General features: G+C 40.5%; 1 protein-coding gene across 1 annotated transcript in view; it reads right to left on the bottom strand.

The window, feature by feature from the left end:
- LOC119789286 (multiple epidermal growth factor-like domains protein 9) overlaps positions 1-23,815 on the bottom strand; it is a 52,932-nt gene that overhangs the window by 18,422 nt on the left and 10,695 nt on the right. Inside the window, exon 3 of the mRNA XM_038294109.1 lies at positions 4,070-4,209. Coding sequence (XP_038150037.1) covers positions 4,070-4,209 — 140 coding nt within the window. The remainder of the gene's footprint in view (positions 1-4,069; positions 4,210-23,815) is intronic.

The raw sequence follows: 23,815 nt of genomic DNA on the forward strand, positions 1-23,815 counted from the left end.
TGTCATGTACAACATGTGGCATGAATAAAAAATTTGCTGGGCATGGTTAATGCACAAAAGCTTTATCCTGTGTGTCAGCTGTAGTCAGAGGCTGTGAAGGAGCACCGAGTTATTTATTGAGGTATGAAATATTTCAGCCAGAGCAAACTGTTTTTGAAAAATGGAAACCAATATATCAGTCCTTGCAAAGTGAGCAGAAGCCTCAATAAGTCTGGAATTTATTTGAATTCCTTTTACATACAGTAGCTCCAGATCACATCATCTGCCTCGAGGCACTTTACTAAATTTTTTGGATCATGTAGTAAAAGGAAAGGATCTCTCTACATCTGACTTCAAATCATGCTGTATTCCCCAATAAGAAATATAATAAGAAAGATGTCACCCTGCTTTTCCTGTTTTATACTTCATTTACAAAAGGAGATTATTTTAAAATGACATCACATTAAATCCCTGCTGAGGTCTCCTGAAGTTCACATCTTTTGGGACATGTTTGCTCCGTGTGTTTCCGTCTGAGCAGCCGTGGGGAAAAGGCCTGGGTCGGGTTCTAACAGGAGCTGTCAAACCTGAGCTTTGTTAATCCGCAGCACATTGACCGCTGAGCCCAGGAGAAGGCTGCAGCTCTCCATCTGCCCCTGCTTTAGAATGGGAAGACATATGGCCTCTCAAAGTGCCACCCCCACAACACACAGTGCCCCCTCTGAACCCCCTCCCTCTCTGCTCTCTGCCCCTGGTTGTTGGCTTAAGCATCAAGGCCTGACTGCTGGTAGGCGAGCAGCAATCCCCCATTACACACAAGACAGAGGGGGCGATACGTTCATCTTATATAAGGCTGAAAACTGGATTAAAGATCAGGGCAGGTTGTCACAGCAGTAAATTAGGACCAGAAAACGATTGATAAAGCTAAAGCCCAGACGTCCTGAATGCATCTCCATCCATCCTCTCATCAATTCTAAGCAGTGTCTCTGTTCCTGATGGAGAGAAGCGCCCGTACGCCACCATGATGCCTCATTCCATAAATTTTAGATCTGAACTGAACAAACCACCTTCTTCCGCATGTTGCAAACCGGGTGTCTAATGGCTTCCTGTTTTTTTATTTTGTTTTTATTTTATTGAACTTCGTTGATCTCACATTGAAGAAATTTACCTCTGCATTTAACCCATCCCCTTGGGGAGCAGTGGGCTGCCATTGTGCGGCGCCCGGGGAGCAATCAGGGGTTAAGGCTCTTGCTCAGGAACCCAGAGAGGAGGGAATTGCAACCTTCTCAGAGCACAAACAAACTACTCTAACCCTCTAGCTCAGGCATCCCCAAAGTCGGTCCTGGAGGGCCGCTGTCCTGCAGGTTTTAGAGGTTTCTGTGCTCCAGCACAGCTTATTTACATTGGTAGCTGATTAACAGGCTTTTGCTGAACTTCAATAATCAGAATGGGCTGTGCAAGAAAAACTTGCACAGCTGTTTCTGATGCATGGATAATGTCGTCCCATCAACAAGGTGATTTTCTTTGACAAACTTCTGAAACCTAAACCCGAATATTTGACTGTGAGATCTGGTGAACTGTACAGTGTCTTGAGATGACATGTGTCGTGAATTGGCGCTTTATAAATCAACTGAATTGGATTAAATAGCTGGATTTATATTGAGATGAAATACTTCAGAGGCGTATTGACTCGTTCTGCTCATCTGGAGGATACTGGCTGGACTGAGGAGATCAATTCGACTATTCTTTATTTTGATTATTCTCCTTCCTCTTTCCAATTATGTCAAACTTTAGAACAGGGTTTGAATACTTTTGTAAAGCCACAGCTTATGTATATCCGTCACGTCGATCGGCCAGTAGTTACTCCCAACGTCCCTTTTAAGCCGTAAAGTGGGCAGTAAATCCTGTAATTACTGTGGAGCTGTGGGTTAGCAGTTAGAGGAAAATGTCTGTGGCTTTAATTTGGGGGTCGCTGTTTCTATTTGTTCTAGCTCTATAAATATCCAGTGAAGAGATTGTTGATCTTTATGTTCAGCAGTCCAGATTCGGTTTCTAGATAAAGTAAAAGGACCAGAACAAGTGATGAGCAAATTACTTCCAACTTATAAGCAACAGAAACAACGTGCAATCATTTGCCTTAATTTCCTTTCATGATTCGGTAATTTTTCTTTATATAAATAAGGAAAATAAATAAAAAGAGCTGAAGCTGTAAAGCTGGAACAGCTGAGGAATATCTGACAGCTTCTCAGAAAGCTCAGTGAAAACAGAACTGCCTGTCAATCAGCTGCAAAAGGAAACATTATTTTCACATTTCTTTTACAAATATTGTTCTTTTTTATTAACTGAATTGATTTTTTTATTGTTTTTTTTTAAACTCCATGTTTTGAACCAATTGGAGCTTTAAAGGAGTCTGATTTGGAAAAGAGTCCAACCAATTTCTACCAATGGTTAAACATAAGAGTTGACAGAAAAATATCCTTTTGTCCCTTCCTTTGAAATATTATGTTGTATTTTGGCTTTAAAAGTCCTTAAAATGAGGCTCAGTTTTGTTTGTAGCTCCACTTGACTGTACGACCCTACAACCTGGGCATGCTCCTGATGAGGTGGCCGATGGTCTCCTGAGGGATCTCCTCCCAGACCTGGACTAAAGCATCCACCCACTCCTGGAAGGATGCAGGCATGATGTCCCAGATGTTCTGTTGTTCAGCAATCGCTAAAATCAGATGTTTTCTGGGATTTTCAGAAAATATTAAGGGATGTCAGTTCACCGTTCACGAGCATGGAACTTGTCTGGGACTGTTTTTTTTTTAGAATATTAAAAAAAAAAAAAAAAAATCAATATTTTATTTTACTAAATAATAATTTTGTACATTTTATCTATCAATGCTTTTCCAGTTTTGTGTTAATTTAATTACAGGTTGGAATTTATAATTTTCTTTAATGAGAAGATATGAAAACCTTTACACTGCAAAAAATATAAATCTAAATAAGTCATTTTTTCTTAAATTAAGTGCATTTTTTCTTGAATTGAGGATGTAAGTGATACACTTTGCCAATGGAACAAGACGATTTACATTTTAAAATAAGAAAAAACTATTGCTTAGTCTTATTTCAAGTGCATATTTTCTAATTATCTTATTTTAAGTGTAAAAATACTCATTCCATTGGCAAACTATCTCATTTACCTGCTCAAATTAAGGTTCAATATACTTGAGTTAAGAAATTTGTACTTGATTTCAGATCGTTTTTGCAGTGTAGACATAACTGTATACATGTGGATCTTTGTTTTCTTGAATATGTGATTCTATCAAGCAGTTCACATGTAGATGAAGTCAAATGTTTCTATATTTGCCTTTAAAAGGTTCTCTATCCGGCTTTTTCTTCCAAATTCAACTATAGGCAGATATATGATGAAATGTTACATTTGGCATTTAATTGTTATGAAATTTTATCCAACCTGGAAGTAAGACTCTCAGCTTCACTTCAGAACCATCTCCCCCAGTGAACCCCCCCCCCCCCTTTTCATCTCATCCTAGACCTGCCATTTCTGCTCATTATGCTCTTTTTAAGGAAGGCTGAACAAAAGCCGAAAAAACACATTTTCTCACCTTGAGCATGAACCAATGATCAGTTGCTGTCACTGTGCAGATCAGCTAAAAGATTTACTTTGCTTTAACTTTGAGCAGAAAGGATCGCGCTCTGCTTCACATCACCGCTCTCTGATTGCAGAAAGTGGGCGTGTTGTTTACAGGGCAGGCATGGCGTGGTCCAAGTCGGTGGCCCTGAAGGAGGCGGGTAATCACAGCTTCATGCAGACCTGTTTTGGTCACTGGTTTTTCCAGGACAGGGAGGGGCTGTTGCTCACAGAGCAGGATTTCATGAGGATTTCTCAGACAAGCATGAATCAAATAAATCCCAATTTGGTCTGGATTTTTAACGAAAATATAACATTAGAACATAACTAAAAGTTGATTATGCAGCACAGTGCAGGCGTTTTAAATAAACAGGAATCTGTTCTGGCTCTTTGGAAGATAAAAAAGTGAGAAACCCAGAGAACTAAAGCCCTTTCCTACCCCATCTTCTGCAAACTCACCGGACTGTGGGTGGCAGTAGCTGGTGTGGTTGTTGCACTGGCAGGGCCGACAGCCGGTGTTGCTGAAGTGGAAGAAACCAGGGTGGCAGTCATCACACTTGGTCCCGTACACTCCTGTCTTACATGTGCAGGTCCCTGAGCTGGAAGGAAGAGCAGGACAAAGAAAAATATAAGGGAACTTTTTTTGGATAAACAAAACCAAAACCGCTTTAGTTAAACACTACAAATTAACGAAGGCTTCTCTCCCAGGTGAAACGCTTTAACTCTCCAGGAAGTCATTTGTTGGCCACCCTGTCGCTGCTTTTTAGGTATAATTAGTTGATTTTATTGAGATTCTGATCATTTGTTTATCTCTTTGTGAGGCTGAGCAGTCTGGGAGGGAGTGGCTCACACTTTAAAAGAAAATAAAAATTGGAAAGTAAATCTGTTTATCAGGTTTCACCTGCGCAAAAAGTGGAGAATAGGAGAGTCCTTTTTTTCATTAAATTTCCCCTAGATTATGCAGGTAAGACAACTTGACAACAAAATGAAAATAATTTACGTTTAAAATAAGAAAAACAAGTCTTATCTTGAATAAAGTGCATATTATCCAATTATCTTAATTTAAAGGACCTAATATACTGAATCCAGTGGCAGATCATCTTTTTTTATCTGCTCTAATGAACTAAAAAAATATTTATTTTGTTACCAATTTTTGGATCAGTTTTTGCAGTGAAGGAGCAGAGGAGAGGACGTTGGGTCAGAGGATTTAGGATGTTTTTAATGCCACCATTGGAAGCATGATACACAAAAAGAACTGACACATGACACTTAAACTGATGAGAGCCACAAAAACTGACGGACGGAAAAGGAAGGAGCTAAGCTCACTTTATCCCGCTGCACATTAAAGCTCCGGTCGGGTTGGTGTTGCTTTACAGAGTGAGACTTTTCTATCGCCCTTCCTTTATGCAAATTAAGACGGCAGGGACAAGAACCTGTAAACAAATTACATTAAAATGACGGAACTTCCCATATTCGTCAACGGCAGATTGTTTGAACGGGAAGTTGAGCATGAGGATTTCTATGCCTGAATCGACGTCAGCCGTTGATAAATGATGCCTATTGTGTGCTTGTTTTTAGAGGAGTTATATCAGCACTGCAGCATGTATGACACAGGTAGCAGAACTGTGAGTCAGACGTGGGTCCGATCCGGTCTGACAACTTATGTCACTGCAGCTTCCTTTTTTTTTTCCAACTGGAAACCTGAAAAGTAAACTTCCATTCATGGGGAACAGGAATCTTATCAGAACCTATTTACTGACCGTTACAGATTTCTACTTTTCTTTAGAGTTTAAACTTCAGATTAGGTTTTGAACTGATCTTTCTGAGAAGCTGTCAGATTTACCTCAGCTGTTCCAGCTTTACGGCTTCAGCTCTTTTTATTTATTTTCTTTATTTATACGGTATATAGAAAAATAATGTAATTACCGAATCATGAAAGGAAATTAAGGCAAATGATTGCACGTTGTTTCTGTTGCTTATAAGTTGGATGTAATTTGCTCAGTAACAGGTAAAGAAAGAACAGTAACACAAAACATTTGCAGCGTAGGTCCCTTTAGAGATGTACTAGATGTGAAGCAAACAAAAATGGGGGGAATTATTGATCCAGAATTGTGCATCAAAGCAAACATTTTTATTCTACGTGAAAAAGTGTAACAAATAAAAAATCAATCTATTTATGCAATTCAGATTTCCAACAGTCTTATCTCAACACACATTATCAGACAAAAACAATCTTAACAATGTGTAGAAATATATCAGAAAGAATCCAGTTTTGTTGACGGATTCATGAACAGAAATTCCTGCTTGATCCTGGTTATGATAACAACAGACAAAAGCAGCTTCTACTGTCTGCTGCTAACAATCTGTCCAAAGGAAAACCAAGCTGACAGGGGCGGAGCTAAGGGGTCAGCAGGGGTGGCTGTGGCCGGCTCATTCAACTGCTCAGCTCAGAAATGTGAATATAATACAGAAGCATAAATAATTCATTAAGACAGCAGATATTTAAGATGCATTTAGATTTCCTGTTTCTTTGCCTCGTCTGTTCCTGTTTGGCTGTGACGTCATCCTGGAAAGAAACATCAGCTGTGCTGCTTCCATCAACACCCTTGTTTATAGATGTTGGAGATCGGCCTGTTTTCCAGTGTGGTCCTGTTTCTCTGACCGTGACTGAGTGGATGTGCTCTCTTCATCCTCTGACATGGGAGCTGGCTCGGAGCTCGTCTGCCTGGCTGTGTGCTTCCTGGACGGTTGCTTTTTGTGTCTCTGCTTCTGTCTCCTTGAACCCCAGTCGGCCTCGGCAGATGGCCGCTCACACTGAGCCTGGTTCTGCTGGAGGTTTCTTCCTGTTAAAAGGGAGTTTTTCCTCTCCACTGTCGCTACAAGCATGCTTAGTGTGAGGGATTGTATTTGAGTCAATGAGTCGATGCAATCAACTGGTTTTCCTTAGATAGAAAACTTTGTATCAATTTGACTGTATGATCTGGTTTAACTGTAAAGTGCCTTGAGATGACATGTGTTGTGAATTTGGCGCTATATAAATAAACTGAATTGAATTGAATTGAATTTTATTTAGACAACAGGAACCGTTGGAGAACTTTGCTTTGATGCATTTCCCTGAACGGGGAAAAGACATATATGCATCAAGGGAAACTGATCAGTTCTACTTTGTACCAGTTAAAACAAAAAAAAAATTACATAAAATTGGTCTCCGCCAGTCACGTGACATTTGTTGCTAAGATGCCATTTTAGGTGGAAAAGGTGTAGTGTAAACAACCGCAGCATAGCTAAACGAAGGACTAAAGGCCTGTTTACATAGCAGCCTGTCCAAGATAAGTCATTACAGTTAACATAAGCCTGAAAACAGGGGCGGATTTAGGAAAATCGGTCTCCGCCAGTCACGTGACATTTGTTGCTAAGACGCCATTTTAGGTGGAAAAGGCATAGTGTACCGCGCCCGAGGTAAACAATTGACGTCACTTGGCGGAGACCGATATATATTTTAAAGAAAAACATTTTATTTCAAGCTGCAATTGTCCATTATAACCCATCTGCATATTTTGATATCACATCGTGAATCGTCCATCCATCCATACATCCATCTTCTTCCGCTTTATCCGGGGCCGGGTCGCGGAGGCAGCAGTCTAAGCAGAGATGCCCAGACTTCCTGATCCACACACACCTCCTCCTGCTCTAGGGGGACATCCTAGGCGACACCAGGCCATAGTCATAGTCCCTCCTGCGTATCATGGGCCTTTCACAAGGCCTCCTCCCAATAGGACAGCGGTCCCCAACCACCGGGCTGCGGACCGGTACCGGTTCGTCTGTGATTTTTACCGGGTCGCACAAGCGGGATTTTGTGCGGTTACAGCGACCAAAACAAAGCTACGGAGCAGACAGGACATTAGGAGCATGTTTCGGAGAAACAAGCTCAGGGCTCTCACCGATTCAACATAATGGTGAGTTTTATTTTTATGCTGTTCGTATTTGATTTTATGCCAGTCTTATCATTTTTATTTGATTGTATTTACCCCGCACACTTTAAAGGCCGGTCCATGAAAATATTTCCTAACATATAACCGGTCCGTGGTGCAAAAAAGGTTGGGGACCGCTGCAATAGGACACACCTGGAACACCTCCAGAGGGAGGCGACCAGGAGGCATCTGGAACAGATGCCCGAGACACCTCAGCTGGCTCCTTAAGTCATTACCCAGATCTCATGACCGTAGGTGAGGTTGGGAAAGTAGATTGATTGGTAAATCGAGGGCTTTGCCCTTCGACTCAGCTATCTCTTCCCTATGACAGTCCGATACAGCGACCGGATCACTACACTACACTGGATCTTAGCCAAAAGGCAGAGAAGCGATATCACTGCCAATGTGGCACCGATCTGTCTATCAATCTCACGCTCCATCTGTCCCTCATTCGTGAACAAGACTCCATCCAAGATACTTCAACTCCTCCACTTCAGACCACCTTTCTCCGGTGGAGAACCATGGGCTCGGATTTGGAGGTGCTGATCCTCATTGTGAAACAGTTAATAATAAATAAAGAGAAGCCAAACTAATGTCTTCAACTTTAACATAAATCCTTTCTTTGTTTTCACTCAAAATTCAAGTACTGGATTAACAGTTCGATCATCATGTTGAAAAGTGGTAAGAAAAAAAAAACCTTTGTTTAATAGTTATGGCTTCATATTGCGCATCTCAGCCACTTTTAACAGCAAAAAAAAAAAAGAAAAGAGAAGAAAGTCTCCTCCCCTACTCTCACGCCATTTCCTCAGAAGAATACAAGTGGCTAAAAGTCCAGACAATGGCCCCAGAAACATAATCAGGGCACAATGACTTGTTAACAACTGAAGTAAATGTGAAGTGACGGGGGCCACTTTCCATAAGCGTGTGTGTGGGTCTTCACATAAACAAGCCTTTGTTAAAACAACAGCACTTCATGCAAATGAGGAGGCCCAGAGCTGGGCCAGATTCAGCGTAGGCGCTGCAGAGGACCCGGAGATCAACAGTCCTCATTTACCCCGGCCACACACAAAAATGCACACACCAGCTGAACCAAAATGTTCATTCGCTGAGTCACAGCCCTAAAACAGACACTTAAAAAAAAAAAAAAAACGCACACAAAGTGTTTAAAATAATCATTTAATGTTAGAACTTAAGGCCAGGGTTGAGTTTCTTCCAGAATAAACATGTTTCTTCCGGACAAAGGGAAAAAAAACTGGAAGAAAGTTTTTTTTTTTTCCTTTTCTTCCAGAAGAAACTGGGAGAAAGTCCAGTAATAGAGCATATTTAGGAGAAATTAGGAATTAAATATAAACTATTGGATACAAAAATTGCTACGTAACAAGATGTTGAAACACTGCACCTGAGAAACCCATCAGGGAATTACAAGTAATAATTTACTAATTGCCTTTAAAGATTACACCAGCTGCTTTCCTTTTTCTTTAATTTCTTCTGCTATAAATGCCCCCAGACCACCCCCGTTTATAGATATTGAACCTCACCTCAGAGTTATTACTGGATTTGGTTTGCTTAAAGCTAATTTTTTACCAAAAGAAAGAAAGCATTCCATTCAATTTCCCCTTCCAAGTTTCCTCCGGAAGAAACTGGTTGAAACTATTTCTTCCGGCTGGAAAATAAACATGGAAAAATCTTGGAAAAAAAAGCCACCCAGAAGAAACTTCCAACCCTCCATCAGGCATCATAACTTAGAAATGAAAAGCTCTGCATTTAATGAAGAAAGATAAACAGAAAATCAAAACATCCCCTATCCTCCAGTCAAATCTTCCATAAGCTAAAGGCTTTAGCTTTTAGCTTATGAACAGAGGCCCTGAAGTGCAAACCTGGTCGGCAAATCTTTGAACACAACTACAAAAAAAAAAAAATGCAACAACATATCAAAAATGCGTATTCAAAAGCACAATGATATTACCTTAAAACATGAGAGCTCTCTGATTGGATTACAGCACTGGAGGGCTTTTAAATTGGAAGTTATTCAGCTTATAGCCGCTCATTCAAAGTTTGAATTGAAATATCTAAATGACTTCCAGTTTAACCCTATAATGCCAAATGTATCGTATTTGATACATACGGTTTCTGAAATGTTTTGCGACAGCTTTTGCATAATTTAATGGTAAAAACTTTGCGCAAAATCCTATTGTACACAATCAGATACACCTGATAACAGAGGGCAGAAGACTACACAAAAAAGAATCTTGACTTTTTGCATTGTAATAAATTATTTATATCAAAAATGTATTTTTTTTTCTTTTTACATATTTTGTTAAAAAGCCAAATAAGGACTTCAAACCAAAAAAAAGTAATTTTCTGTTTTTGTTTAATTCTCGGATCGGGCTTTAAAGGGTTAAAAGCCAAACAGAGCCGTCGTTCATTCAGTGAGGTCTCACGTTTCCCACTAATATCCAACTCTTCCCGGCAGGTTAATTGTGTTTCTGAAAATGTTGTGTTTTTTTTATTTATAGTTGTATTTAAAGATTTGTCAATGAGGTTTGCCCTTCAGGGCCACCGTAGTCATGTGAGGTAAAATAAATTATTCAACAAATCTGTCTCCACATTATCTTAAGAGGATTAATTCATTTAAGAAAAAAGTAAAAAACGACCTCAAAAGTGGATCAAGCTTTCCTAATGTGACACTTATAAATGTCCGTAAAGAACATTGATGGAAATGCGTCTATTTTAAGAAAGGAAACAATTTTTGCTCCGGTTTATTTGCTTGAGATTTTAAGCCGTCATGAAAGCTGCAGGATATGGAAATGTTAGCAGCCTTTTGAGAATCCGAGTTAAGTAAAATTTTGTTTTCAATAATGTTAAGATAAACTATAATATGCTAATGTCCAGTTTAAAATATCAACTCTATATAATTTTGTATTTGAAATAGGAAAAACTCTTATTTAAAACTGCTTTCCGACTCACACAGTGTGACATCCCTTCTACACTGTAACTACTGACTGCTGACATGGTAAAGACTAAAAAACAGGGTTCTGACGGTGCTATTTATTCTGGAGTATTTGGAACTGGATGAAATTGGTCTTGGTTAAAGATTAGATGAAGTAGATACTGAAAGTGATCTAAAATGAGGGCGGTGTTGGTACAGTGGGAGCCATGTTCAAGGGCCTCCGTCCTCAATGTGGTCATCCTGGGTTGGGGTTCATGACCATGCCTTTCTTGTCTCACTCAACCTCCATTTACTGTCAGCATGCTGTCAAAAATAGAAATCCCTCGTTCCAAAAACAAAACAAAACAAAAAAAACAACAACCTGAAGCTTAAGGGAAGTCGCTATCATCCATCTCACTTATACAGAAAACCCCAGAGGAATAATTCAGTGTACAATTATCATTTAAAAAAAGAAACAATACAGCAAAATGCAACGGATCTAAAATCCCAATGCTAATTTTACTTTCTATTCTAAATACAGAAGTTTTTTTTTTGGTTTTATTATGAAAATAAAACAAAAAACTTGCCAATCACCTACAAGAAAAAAAGGTAACCAGGTAACGTGACGTCTCAGGTCAGGAGGGCGGGCAGTAGATGGCTCCACTAACATTTTGATTTATTGGCTCTAGTAAACAAGTTTGAAAAGGTTCTTAAACAATGTGGTCCAGTCAGACCTGTGGATTTATTGAATGATTACAGATTATCAATTCAATATAGAATCAATCACTATGACTAATTTATCTTCTGGAGGGTGGACATAGTAGAACGAGAGCTTGACAGATTTGCGCTCTCAGCCTGGTCTGCTTGTTTATTGCTTCAACTGGTTTTCAGAGGCCATTGTAACATTTTATGATGGAATGATGCCGTGGACTTTGGTAGGACAGTTTCTCACACCTTTTTTAAAAGCGAAGGTAACCTTAGAGTTCATGTATGCACACCATAAACCAGTCCTGCATGACCATCCCGCTTTAGAGACAGAAATCCTAATGGGGATGATATTTCCAAACCAGTAAACATCAGAAAACTTAAATCCTAAATCTGTAACGTTTTAAACAACATAAGGTTAATCGTAAAGATTCAGAGCAGGTCTAGCTGAGAATTGGCCTGAATTTTGGAAAAACACCACAAAATATTTTGTGACAGTAAGACCAGTTAAGATTTAAACTAAATTTAACATTTGGCCCATTCCAGCTGTGTTTAAACATCATCAGCTGATTAGGACCCATTTTAATACTTGATATTGCTTAAACCTTGATTAACAGGCAAACATTGGGCCAGCTGGTTAATGGGATCTGATTTCTGTGTTTTGCCATAGAGTCACAAGCTTTAATTGTCCCCATTTCATACCAGAGATGGCCGGGAGTAAAAGGACAAGACAAAGACAAAAAAACATGGATCCCTTCCTTCTGTTTCTAACACCTCACTGTGTGAGCAGTAGTTCTTTTTATTCACACTCTTAAGAAGTCTGCCGGCCTCAAACATCCATCAGCCACTCGGTCGCAGAAGAAGAGGCTGAATCGGAGGACTCTCAAATGGACTGGGATGAAGCCTGTGAGGCCGCCCGAGGGTCTGGTAATCCCCCTGATAATTTGTGCCCTCTTGACATGGGGGAGGGGTTTATTATTGTTTTACATGATTTCACTGTACCATGTCGGCCCAGCTGCTGTGCGCAAGATCTGCACATTAAGTAGGTCAGCATTACAGGGGCGACAAAGCTTAACCCCATTCTGCTTCAATGTCAGCTATTGGCTGGTAGATGTGGAGGGGACAGTGGCAAACATCCCCACTGGAGCATGGAAGGGGCAACTACTGTACCCACACAGGGGGTCAATGGTTGAGGCAACCCTGCAGGGTTGTTCATGGGCCAGCATCATTCCTGAGAGGGTCTGTTGAACAAATAAAGGTTGTTCTGACTCACATCAGCCTTCAGTAGCCTGAACTCAAGCATGGACATGTTCAAGCATGTACACAAGGAGCCAGTTCTGAGGTTAAAGGTCGAGAACATTCCAATTCAAGCTGTGGGGAAAAAAATCATACATCAACAAATCCTGAAAAACTGCATCTATGTTATTCGTTGGAGGTACAATATTGTTTGCAATAAGTGAACCAGGAAGTAATGGAGTTGAGCAAGCCGGCATTTCCATAGCAGAGGTGTGAAAAACAGCTAAACTCAAGATTAAAAGCGCTGTGCCTGATCCTCTAGCTTAGACCCATGAGCGAGGAGAAGTTTGATTTGAAATATAAGCCCCGTCCCGAACCTTCTACCAGTGAGAAACGTTACTCCCACTTCATGTGTAGGTGAAGGCATGTGCATCTTGTAATAACAGTGATCAAGAAGGACTAAAGCCAGTCTTGAGTCCCAATTCAGTTCAAGGCGATCCTGCTAAGCTTGAGTAGGCTGGTCCAAGATTTACACTAGTTCTGTTCCTTCTTTGGTCATTCTTGTGTTTCAGCTCTCTTTGGCTGAATCCCAAACAGGCCCCTAAACACTAATCCTTAAGCTTTCCCTCGGAGGGTCAGTCATACCAAACCACGTGGTTTGTTGCATCTTTGTCACACTGACAGAAAATCACAAGTTAGGAAGAAGAAGAAAGGTGCACTTATTTGTTAAAATGGAAGGTCCGCTATGAAGGAATTTTATTTGAGTGGATAGATTTACTTTTAACAAAATGTCAAATGTTTGATGTCATGTTAACATGTGCCACAGATCTACAGCCACGCATATGTGGCATCACTGTGTTGTCATAGAAACGACAGCTTTCCCTTTCCATTGAAGGGAAGAGGCTGTCTCATTCACCTTTAAACACACAGCGGTCACCTACAATTCCCGAGAGGTGCACCAGAGTGTCTGTGGAAGGGGCAGAGGCACATTTGCATTGACTGCGACTCACACGCAGACGACCTGGTTTCTGAGCATAAACCAGCCTTTAAATTGTGAAAAAAGCACAAAAACATTGATGCAGAGCGGGTTAAGAGACGAGTGAGATTTGGAATAAAATATGAATGATGGAGTTTATTAAAGCCGAAGCCGAAATGTTCAGACATGATTCAAAACTGCCAGCAGATGGCGATGCCATAAAACAAGGTTTATGTCTGCTTATCCTGTGCAAAAGCTCTTTTTAGGCCCAAAAAGGACAAAGTAAACATTTAGCATATATTATAAAGCTTATAGTTAGAGAGGCTCAAGTTATCTTGACCTATCTCTAGTTGTGCTGCTATAGGCCTAGACTGCTGGAGGACAAGGGGACCCCTTTTTCATCATCCTGCTTCATTCTATCTCTAATGTTATCCTCTCTCTGCTTTTTCTCATAGTAGCTTCATCTGGTATTTTCCTGTTTGGCTGTGACTCCATCCTGAAGAAAAATATGCCATGAACACCTTTGTTAATAGATGTTTTCGAGACTCCATCAAGGAGAGAAATATCAGCTGTGCTGCTGCCTTCAACACCTTTGTTTATAGATGTTGGAGATCAGCCTGTTTTTCAGTGTAGTCCTGTTTCTCTGACTGTGTCTAACTGGATGTGCTCTCTTCATCCTCTGACATGGCAGCTGGCTCGGAGCTTGTTTGCCTGGCTGTGTGTTTCCTGGACGGGGCCGCCTGTGGAGCTGGTTTACAGTTGACTTTTGTATCTCTGCTTCATTTCTATGTCTTCTTCTGTCTCTCTGAACCTTAGTCGGCGTCGACAGATGCCACATTGTCTGGTTCTGGTGGAGGTGTCTTTCTGTTAAAGGGGAGTTTTTCCTCTCCACTGTCACCACAAGCATGCTTAATGTGAGGAATTGCCTTCGAGTCAATGAGTCGATGCAATCAACTGGTTTTCCTTAGATAGAAAACTTTGAATCAATTTGACTGAATGATCTGGTTGAATTGTAAAGTGCCCTGAGATGACGTGCGTTTTCAATCGGTCAATATCAATAAACTGAATTTAATATATTACTTTATTTTAACATGACTTAAGATGATTTTGGCTGCTTTTTTTGTGGGCATAATATGTGACTGTTGACCTTTATATAACATTTGGACTAGCAAGCAGAGACAGGTGCCCAACAGCTGAAGCACATCAAACTTCAAAGTTCCAGAGTAAGACTAGAACTCATCAATCATTCTCAGTCAGATGTCCGACTGCGCATGAAGTCTGCACAATAAGAGCAGAACTCCATTCTCTACCTTACCCATAAATCTGACAAAAAAATATTGACAGTCTTCTTCAAAATGAGCTGAAATGTGAGTTAGACCAACATGCACACTTTGGTTTTCAAGTTTAGTGAAATTAGGATGCCCACAATCAATATTTATGCCAGATTCAGCCTTTTCTATCTATTATCGGATGCTGCACAGACAGGGCACCTGACCCCAAAAAAGAACTCAAACACTTGCTATGACTGATGCATATTGACATGTTGAAGCACAAAAACATTTTGGTATCACTGTTGGACCATTTTACACGCTATGATCGGCAGACAGAAAGCCGCACCGCTGAGTGAGAGGGAAGCATCTCCCTGTTGGGAAAACAGCTCATAATAATAGGTGTGATCGGTCTTTCCACAATCCCCAGAGAAGTTCAGCCCAGGATGTCAGGGTTGGCTTGGTTGTTGTTAAAAGCGTGTGGCAGAAGCAAATGAAGGCTACTAAACAGGGAGACATTCTTACAGACTCCACAAACCTGCTGGTGCTCTATTCATGTGCCTTATACTTTAAATAATACAAATATTTAGGGTGTCTTTATGTCTGTGAAAACTGAGATTTTTTTTGTCTTAAATATGATAAAAAAGTCGCCAACACGTAAACCCTATATTATACACAACAGATAAAAAATGGGAAGTTCATCTAAGGACAAACACAACCTGCATGTTTATCCAAGATCAACAAAGGAAAAAAAACAGTTCGTAAACATTACTGCAAATGTGCATTAAAATAAGTAAATTTTTTCTTGAATTGTAGAGTCTATCAAGATAATTTACATTTAAAATAAGTAAAACAAAACTGATTTGTCTTTTTTTAAAAGTAAAAAAACTCAATTTGCAAATATTCTTACTTACCTGCTCAAATTAAGGCTAAATATACTTCATTTCAATTTTTTTTTTACTTATTTTTAGATCGTTTTTGCAGTGCAGCAAGTGTGTTTTCTCTTTACACACTGCAAAAACGATCTAGAAATAAGTACAAATGTCTTAAATCAAGTGTATTTACCCTTAATTTTAGTAGTTAAATGGCATGATTTGCCAATGGAATGAGTATTTAACTCTTACAATAAGATAATTAGATAATATGCACTTGTAATAAGACAATGCAATTGCTTGTTCTTATTTTATATGTAAGTAGTCTTGTTCCATTGGCAAAGTGTCTCACTTACCTCCTCAATTCAAAACAAAATGCACTTATTTAAAAAAAATGTATTTATTTAGATTTCAATATTTGCAGTGCAGTGATTGGCTGGAGGGGAGCAGCTGAAATGAACTGTTAAAAGGGAGTTTTTCCTCTCCACTGTCGCTACAAGCATGCTTAGTGTGGGGGATTGTATTTGAGTCAATGAGTCAATGCAATCAACTGGTTTTCCTTAGATAGAAAACTTTGTATCAATTTGACTGTATGATCTGGTTGAACTGTAAAGTGCCTTGAGATGACATGTGTTGTGAATTTGGCGCTATATAAATAAACTGAATTGAATTGAATTGAACTGCAGCCTGACCCAAAGCTGACAGTAAATGCATCAAGAAACAACAAGTTCTGCTCCCTATTCAATATTTGTAACATTCACAGCTTTAGACCTTTTTAATAAGTCTGCAAATCTTTCAGTGAAAAAGCTATTTGGAGCAGCAAAGGGAATATAGCAGATATTTCTGGTTATCGCCTGGTTCTAACCTTCCTTAACCCGGCAAAAACAAACTGCTAAACACGACTGGTCATTAAATGAATAATGCTGCTTCATGTGGAGGCTCCTGCTGAGAAATAAGGCTCAGTTTGTTCTTTTCCACCATCAGAGATGGGTTTCAAATGCAGACAGCAAGGAGATAAAAGAAGCAAATGAGAACATGTCTGTAGTTTATTCAGGCAGGGAGAGGAGAAGACGTCAAGCTGAACAAAGGGAGATTGAGCAGAGATTTCATCCTCGTCATCCATTTGAAAAACATAGCTTTTAAAATTGGAGCTAAGGATCTAAAGATACATTCTGTCAAATGCAAACAGAGTCAGCTGTTGTGTTCATGCTAACCAGGCTAATCACTTCCATAAGATCCTACACTGTAAAAACAATCTAGAAATAAGTAAAAATTACTTAAATTAAGTGTATTTACCCTTAATTTGAGTAGGTAAGTAAGAGGATTTGCCAATGGAATGAGTATTTTTACTCTTGAAATAAGATAATTAGATAAAATGCACTTGAAATAAGACAATGCAATTGTTTTTTTCTTATTTTAAATGTAAATTATCTTTTACATTGGCAAAGTGTCTCACTTACCTCCTCAATCCAAGAAAAAAATGTACGTATTTTAAGAAAAAATGACTTATAAAGATTGACATTTTTTGCAGTGTAAAGCAGAACTGCAATAATATTTTCTTATTTTTATTGTGATGCTTAAGAATGACTTGCTCTGTGTTATCCGTACACCTACAGAGATAGAAATAATTCATGACCCCTCGGGGCAGAAGGGCTGAAAAGACGTTCCTGAATGCTTTTATGTTGGAAGAAAAATCAGAATCAATCAAAATCAGTATTAGCTGATAAAGCTTCACAAAGAAATTGAAAATAAGCAACACAAATCGGCTCTGGCTACTTTAAGGTGCCTCTAAGGACAGATGACACTTCATTATCCCCATCCACTACACTCACTGTGCATCATGCTAGTTCAGCACATAAGCAGCTGTTGGCTGAGGAGAACCTCCACCCTGACTGCACTGAGCAGAGGTCGTGGTGCAATCACCATGCTGATGGAACCGAGTTAATGTACAACCTGAAGCCTTAAACCTGACTCAGGACTGTTTCTGTGCAGACCAATGGGTTTTAACGTGTTTCATGCAGGTCAGTGCCATCAATGCAGCTGAAGACTAACATCAGGTTTTTACACCTGCATGTTATCTTCCTTTGATTTATCTATAATTTAAAGTAAAAGGAACACAGGCAGAAACACAGAGAGTCCTTGAACCAGGTTGTACTGAAAAAAAGTTCCCTGTGCTCTGAATTTGAACCATGTCTTGTTACATAATGCTGCCTCACATAAACTGTGTGTCTGCTTCACAACATAATAGTTCAGACTCCCGGTTTATTTTTTTATTCTCAGCTGTTTGTGACAAAGCAAAATTCTCCTGATTTTGATTCTAGGAAATGTATCACCGCTTTCAATGACATTATGACTCACTGGATGATGCTCCAATCCACACGGAAGGAAGGTTGCTGGAGTTCATGGTTCTGCTCATTTTTCCACTCAATCAAGATGAATCCATACGTTTGGGCACGGCCACATTTCAAACGGATGGCCTTCTTTATTTTAACTATGGATTAGATGATGATAGTTTGATATGGAAGTGAGTGGCCTCACATCTACACAGCAATCTGACCAATTGAGTTTGACGAGTCCCTCATTTCAATTCAGAAATCTCCTGTCCAGGGGTAATGCTGAGAAAATAGTCCATGCATTTATTACTTCAAGGCTGGACTATTGTAATTCTTTACTATCAGGAAGTCCATAAACTGTAGTTAAAAGCCTTCAGCTGATCCAAAATGCTGCAGCCAGAGTGCTGATGAAAATGATCATATCTCTCCTATCCTGGCTTCTCTTCATTGGCTTCCTGTTAAATCCAGAATAGAATTTAAAATCCTCCTTCTCACATATAAAGCCTTAAATGGCCAAGCTCCATCTGATATCAGAGATCTGATTGTTCCTTATGTTCCTAACAGAGCACTTCGCTCTCAATCTGCAGGTTTACTAGTGGTTCCTAGAATTTCTAAAAGTAAAATAGGAGGCAGATCTTTTAGTTATCAGGCTCCTCTCCTGTGGAACCAACTACCAGTTTTAGTCCGTGAGGCAGACACCCTGTCTACTTTTAAGGCTAGGCTTAAAACTTTCCTTTTTGATAAAGCTTATAGTTAGAATGGCTCATGTTATGTTTGGTTTTCTCTATAAACTAGTTCTAAGTGATCAAGACCACTTGAGGGAGACACTCACTAACTCCCATGGGACCAGACCTTTGGTAAAAGCAGAAATGGGATGCTCAAAGATTTAAATGCTAGACAAAGGCTGTGTTTGATTTCAACGTTTGCGTCTTTCAAAGTACCCAGCCTATTCGGACTGGGTCCTTTTACAATAAGGTCAGAAGAGTTCGACTATAGACTCAGCGTAATCTCTGTCACCTTGCAACCGTGACAATCGACTCACAAAGCAGGCAAAGAAAGTATGTTTTACTTCTTAATACTGTACTTTTTGCCAATTTCATTAATGAGGAGCTTCAGCAGCAGTACGGCCGTCACAGATGTCAGATTTATAGTCCAACACTGCAGAGATATTGAAATCTGAGCTTTAATGTCAGCCAAACCCATTAGCACAGGGACAGATAAAAACCTTTCAATAAACCAAAAAATACTCGCAACATATCTGACTCACTAACCATTTAAATGAGCTATTTTTATTCATTTAAGACTGAACTATTCACATGGTTTATCGTTATTTCCCTTTATCCTCTGAGCACAGAGCTGCCGGCTTGATTGGACTCGCAATAAATCATTGGATACCCTAGGCCATGGAGGATACAGCGTTCCTGTCCTTTCAACCCATTCGTCAGCCGCATACGAAAGAGTCTTTGAATCCGAAGAGGCCACGGTGCCACACTATGACGTAATCGGCCAATGAACCTGGCTTTCAGTAGCCTGGGTGCCATTCCGAACTTAGTCCCGCCCACAGCGTTTGAGGTCAGGAAGTTCAGTCTGCCATTGCTCAATAGTAGCGCGAGTATGCTCGCACAATATCTGGCGGGCCAATCAAATATTCAGGGTGGGCTTTTTACGATGATGGACAGATGATCAACAGTAACGTAATCAACCACGTGACCAAAGCGCGCTTGGGTGACAACAACAATGGCTGCCGCCGGAGAGTTGAGGTGTGTAGATTCTGCTATTAGGTCTGTTCTAGAAGATATCGACAGCAAATTAATTTTAAAAGAGGAACAGAGAAACGCGATCAAGGCTCATCTTCTTATTCTAGGCGTGCAATTGCACGCTTTGATTTTTGTTGACAACAACTATGCGTCGCTTAACATACGTCACGCACTCCGTTGCTCTTATTGGTTGTAGGTCTATCCAATTGAGTGCAGAGGCATTTTTTTTTCCTGGTTCGTTCGAAACACGCCCCATAATCACAGCTCTATGGAGCAGTATCAGACTCATATTCTGACTAGAATTGAGTAGGACTACGTCAGGCTAGGCTTTCAGAGGATGCAACCGCCGAATTCAAACACAGCTAAATTTTTTAACAAATACTTTTTCTTACTTCCCTCCAAACGTCCTCTGGGCAGGGATCCCGTTTATGATTTTTCTATGGGTCTGTTTCCAATAAGAGTTGATAATTGTCTCCCTCTATTGGTCTGGAGCACTTAAGTTATGCTGAGCTAGTTTACAGCAATTTCCCTCGGCATGGGATTTGTGTGATAGTTTTATTTTCGTGTTTACAAATCCCATTTTTGTCTCTGCAGTATGTTTTGTGTTTGTTGCGCATGTATGTATTCTCAGCACGCCTGCACCCCTCGGGCACCATAAGGACTTCAGGGATTTTACCCAGATGCCATCTTGTTTTGTGCAACTATACAGTTACTGAATGTTTGATATCTCCGAATAACAACATATGTGAAGTTCCTCAAGGGATGAAGTTTTAAACTGTCTCCATGTATCTGTAAAGCCTCTCCTTTTTATATGACAGGCGTTTGTTCCATCGTAGTACAGAGGTTTATGTGATATACCCAGTTCTGTTGGAGATGGTTACTGTTTATTTTAACGGCATAAAGGTCAGTCAATAGAGGGGAATAATGCAACATATTGAAGAACTTCTTTGTTTTCATTGAGGCATTTCAATATTCCTTCCTCTTTCTGTGTAGCGTTACCAACTCTGGGCCTGTAACATCAGGTGACAGTCTGGACTGCAGTGACTGCAAAAACTCAGTTTTTTCAGCAATTCTCACATTTTTGTGAATTTTTTTTATGTAAGAGGACACTCCAGATCTTCCATTCATTATATAGATCTCAGATTAAGGCCCAGACTGCTTCCATCGCTGCTCATTACTTAATGGGAAAGATTTCTAAAGGAGCAGGCTGGGGAGGGGCTGAAAAGCTGGCTAATCTGTGTAATTTACAGTGGTAAGCTCTTAGACGGGGTTAAAGCAGGCCAGCTGAGTTTATCTGAGTACAGGCCCAGAACATCGGTTGAGACGGCTATACTTTCTATAAAAACAACCCAGAAACCCTCAAACATCTAAATCCGACAAGACTGAACAGCCTCGCCAAGTTGTCAAACATCTTCTGTGTTTCCAGACAGAACTGACTGCACCTCTTAGGATCAGTTGACCTTATGTAAGGGTATGTAGTGACGTGCTTTTAGGAGCATGACAACACAAATCCTCTGAACTACAGACACTGACTCAGCCTGCTAGAAAGCAGCAGCAGCATTTTTTTTTTTTCCCAGGCAACAGGCAGGAAAGCACAGGCGCTATTTTTACTGCGTTCCTAACCCCCACACACACAGCCATTTTGCATGTCGCAGTTCTGGTGACTTGTGGAGAAGCTACATGCAAGACCTGCTGTCTGTGCTCCGGCTCTGATTTCAAAGAGTAAGCAAGGGGTATAGATCGATGCATAGAATCAGGATCTGCAGGGTGATGATGAACACAGCATCCAGAGGAGAACTGAGCCTTGGAACTTCATGACCTGAGTCACTGCAGCACCTTTGATGCAGGAAACAATGAGGATGGCTGCAGAGGTCGGGCTGCGCTGCAGAGCTAGGACTGCTGCAGATGCCAGAGCCCCTGGCCCACATGCATGAATCAATGCAGGGCCGGCCTAAAGCATTTGCAAACAAAGCAACTACCAAGAGTGGGGCCCCAAAAAAACATGAAAGATTCTTGTTTTTTCCGTTTTTTTTTTTTTTTTTATGTATAATGATTTGCATTTAAATATGAAAAAGAAAAACACATTTGGCATTTTTTTCAACAAAGGAAACCATTACTCATAATAAAAAAAAAAAAAATTGGTCTTGGGGCCAGACTGGTACACAGAGAAGGAAGGACCAGATTAAACTTCTCTGAAACAAACATTTCTTTGGGGAATCGAGACAAGCCTGACATTTTCCTGTTTATTTAATACAATAATGTTTCTTTTATGTGTTGCACTAAAGATTATTTTTGCACATTGCTGTTTAAGTTGGAATCACTGGCTTGTTTTATCAAATTATAAACCAAGCAACACTTTTTACCATAGATAAAATAATAAATAGTTTATTATGTTAGTTTTAGAAACACTAGATGATGCAAACAAATAGAGACTGTGAAATGCTCTTCCAGAGCTGCGATGTGTTAATAGTAGCTGAGGGAATGTCTATTGATTTTAGCAATAGATATAACTGGTAGAAATAGAGGCCACTAATGCTGAATTTATCTTAGGGTCCCATTAAGGCCCTGATTGGATCAGCTCTCCATGTTAAACCATCACAGATAAACTGTACCAGTTTTTGAAGGTCAAACATTAACAGTGAGGTTGTTAGTGGAATTAATTCAGAGGCTTTAAAATTTGCAATGAAAGATGAACCTCTGAACCTCTCTCCCTCACTCCAGCGATGAAACTCATTACTGACCAAGGATTTTCACTTCATACACTATATTGCCAAAAGTATTTGCTCACCCATCCAAATTATTGGAATCAGGTGTTCCAATCACTTCCATGGCCACAGGTGTATAAATTCAAGCACCTAGGCATGCAGACTGTTTTTACAAACATTTGTGAAAGAATGGGTCGCTCTCAGGAGCTCAGTGAATTCCAGCGTGGAACTGTGATAGGATGCCACCTGTGCAACAAATCCAGTCGTGAAATTTCCTCGCTCCTAAATATTCCACAGTCAACTGTCAGCTGTATTATAAGAAAATGGAAGTGTTTGGGAACGACAGCAACTCAGCCACGAAGTGGTAGGCCACGTAAACTGACGGAGCGGGGTCAGCGGATGCTGACGCGCATAGTGCGAAGAGGTCGCCAACTTTCTGCAGAGTCAATCACTACAGACCTCCAAACTTCATGTGGCCTTCAGATTAGCTCAAGAACAGTGCGCAGAGAGCTTCATGGAATGGGTTTCCATGGTCGAGCAGCTGCATCCAAGCCATACATCACCAAGTGCAATGCAAAGCGTCGGATGCGGTGGTGTAAAGCACGCCGCCACTGGACTCTAGAGCAGTGGAGACGCGTTCTCTGGAGTGACGAATCGCGCTTCTCCATCTGGCAATCTGATGGACGGGTCTGGGTTTGGCGGTTGCCAGGAGAACGGTACTTGTCTGACTGCATTGTGCCAAGTGTAAAGTTTGGTGGAGGGGGGATTATGGTGTGAGGTTGTTTTTCAGGAGCTGGGCTTGGCCCCTTAGTTCCAGTGAAAGGAACTCTGAATGCTTCAGCATACCAAGACATTTTGGACAATTCCATGCTCCCAACTTTGTGGGAACAGTTTGGAGCTGGCCCCTTCCTCTTCCAACATGACTGTGCACCAGTGCACAAAGCAAGGTCCATAAAGACATGGATGACAGAGTCTGGTGTGGATGAACTTGACTGGCCTGCACAGAGTCCTGACCTCAACCCGATAGAACACCTTTGGGATGAATTAGAGCGGAGACTGAGAGCCAGGCCTTCTCGTCCAACATCAGTGTGCGACCTCACAAATGCGCTTCTGGAAGAATGGTCAAAAATTCCCATAAACACACTCCTAAACCTTGTGGACAGCCTTCCCAGAAGAGTTGAAGCTGTTCTAGCTGCAAAGGGTGGACCGACGTCATATTGAACCCTATGGATTAGGAACGGGATGTCACTTAAGCTCATATGTGAGTCAAGGCAGGTGAGCAAATACTTTTGGCAATATAGTGTATCAAGCAAGCGTTCACCAAACACAGTGCGTCTCGCCACCAGTAAATAATCTCTCATTAGTTGATGCCGCTGCCTTTCACTTCTTTAACGCTGCGTTTCAGAGTCCTTCTGGGTTCTGCTGTAATTGGTAAAATGTCTCCTAATGCTAC

The sequence above is a fragment of the Cyprinodon tularosa genome, unplaced genomic scaffold, assembly GCF_016077235.1.
Source record: "Cyprinodon tularosa strain WSP-4 unplaced genomic scaffold, ASM1607723v1 ctg334, whole genome shotgun sequence".
Taxonomy (NCBI): Eukaryota; Metazoa; Chordata; class Actinopteri; order Cyprinodontiformes; family Cyprinodontidae; genus Cyprinodon; species Cyprinodon tularosa.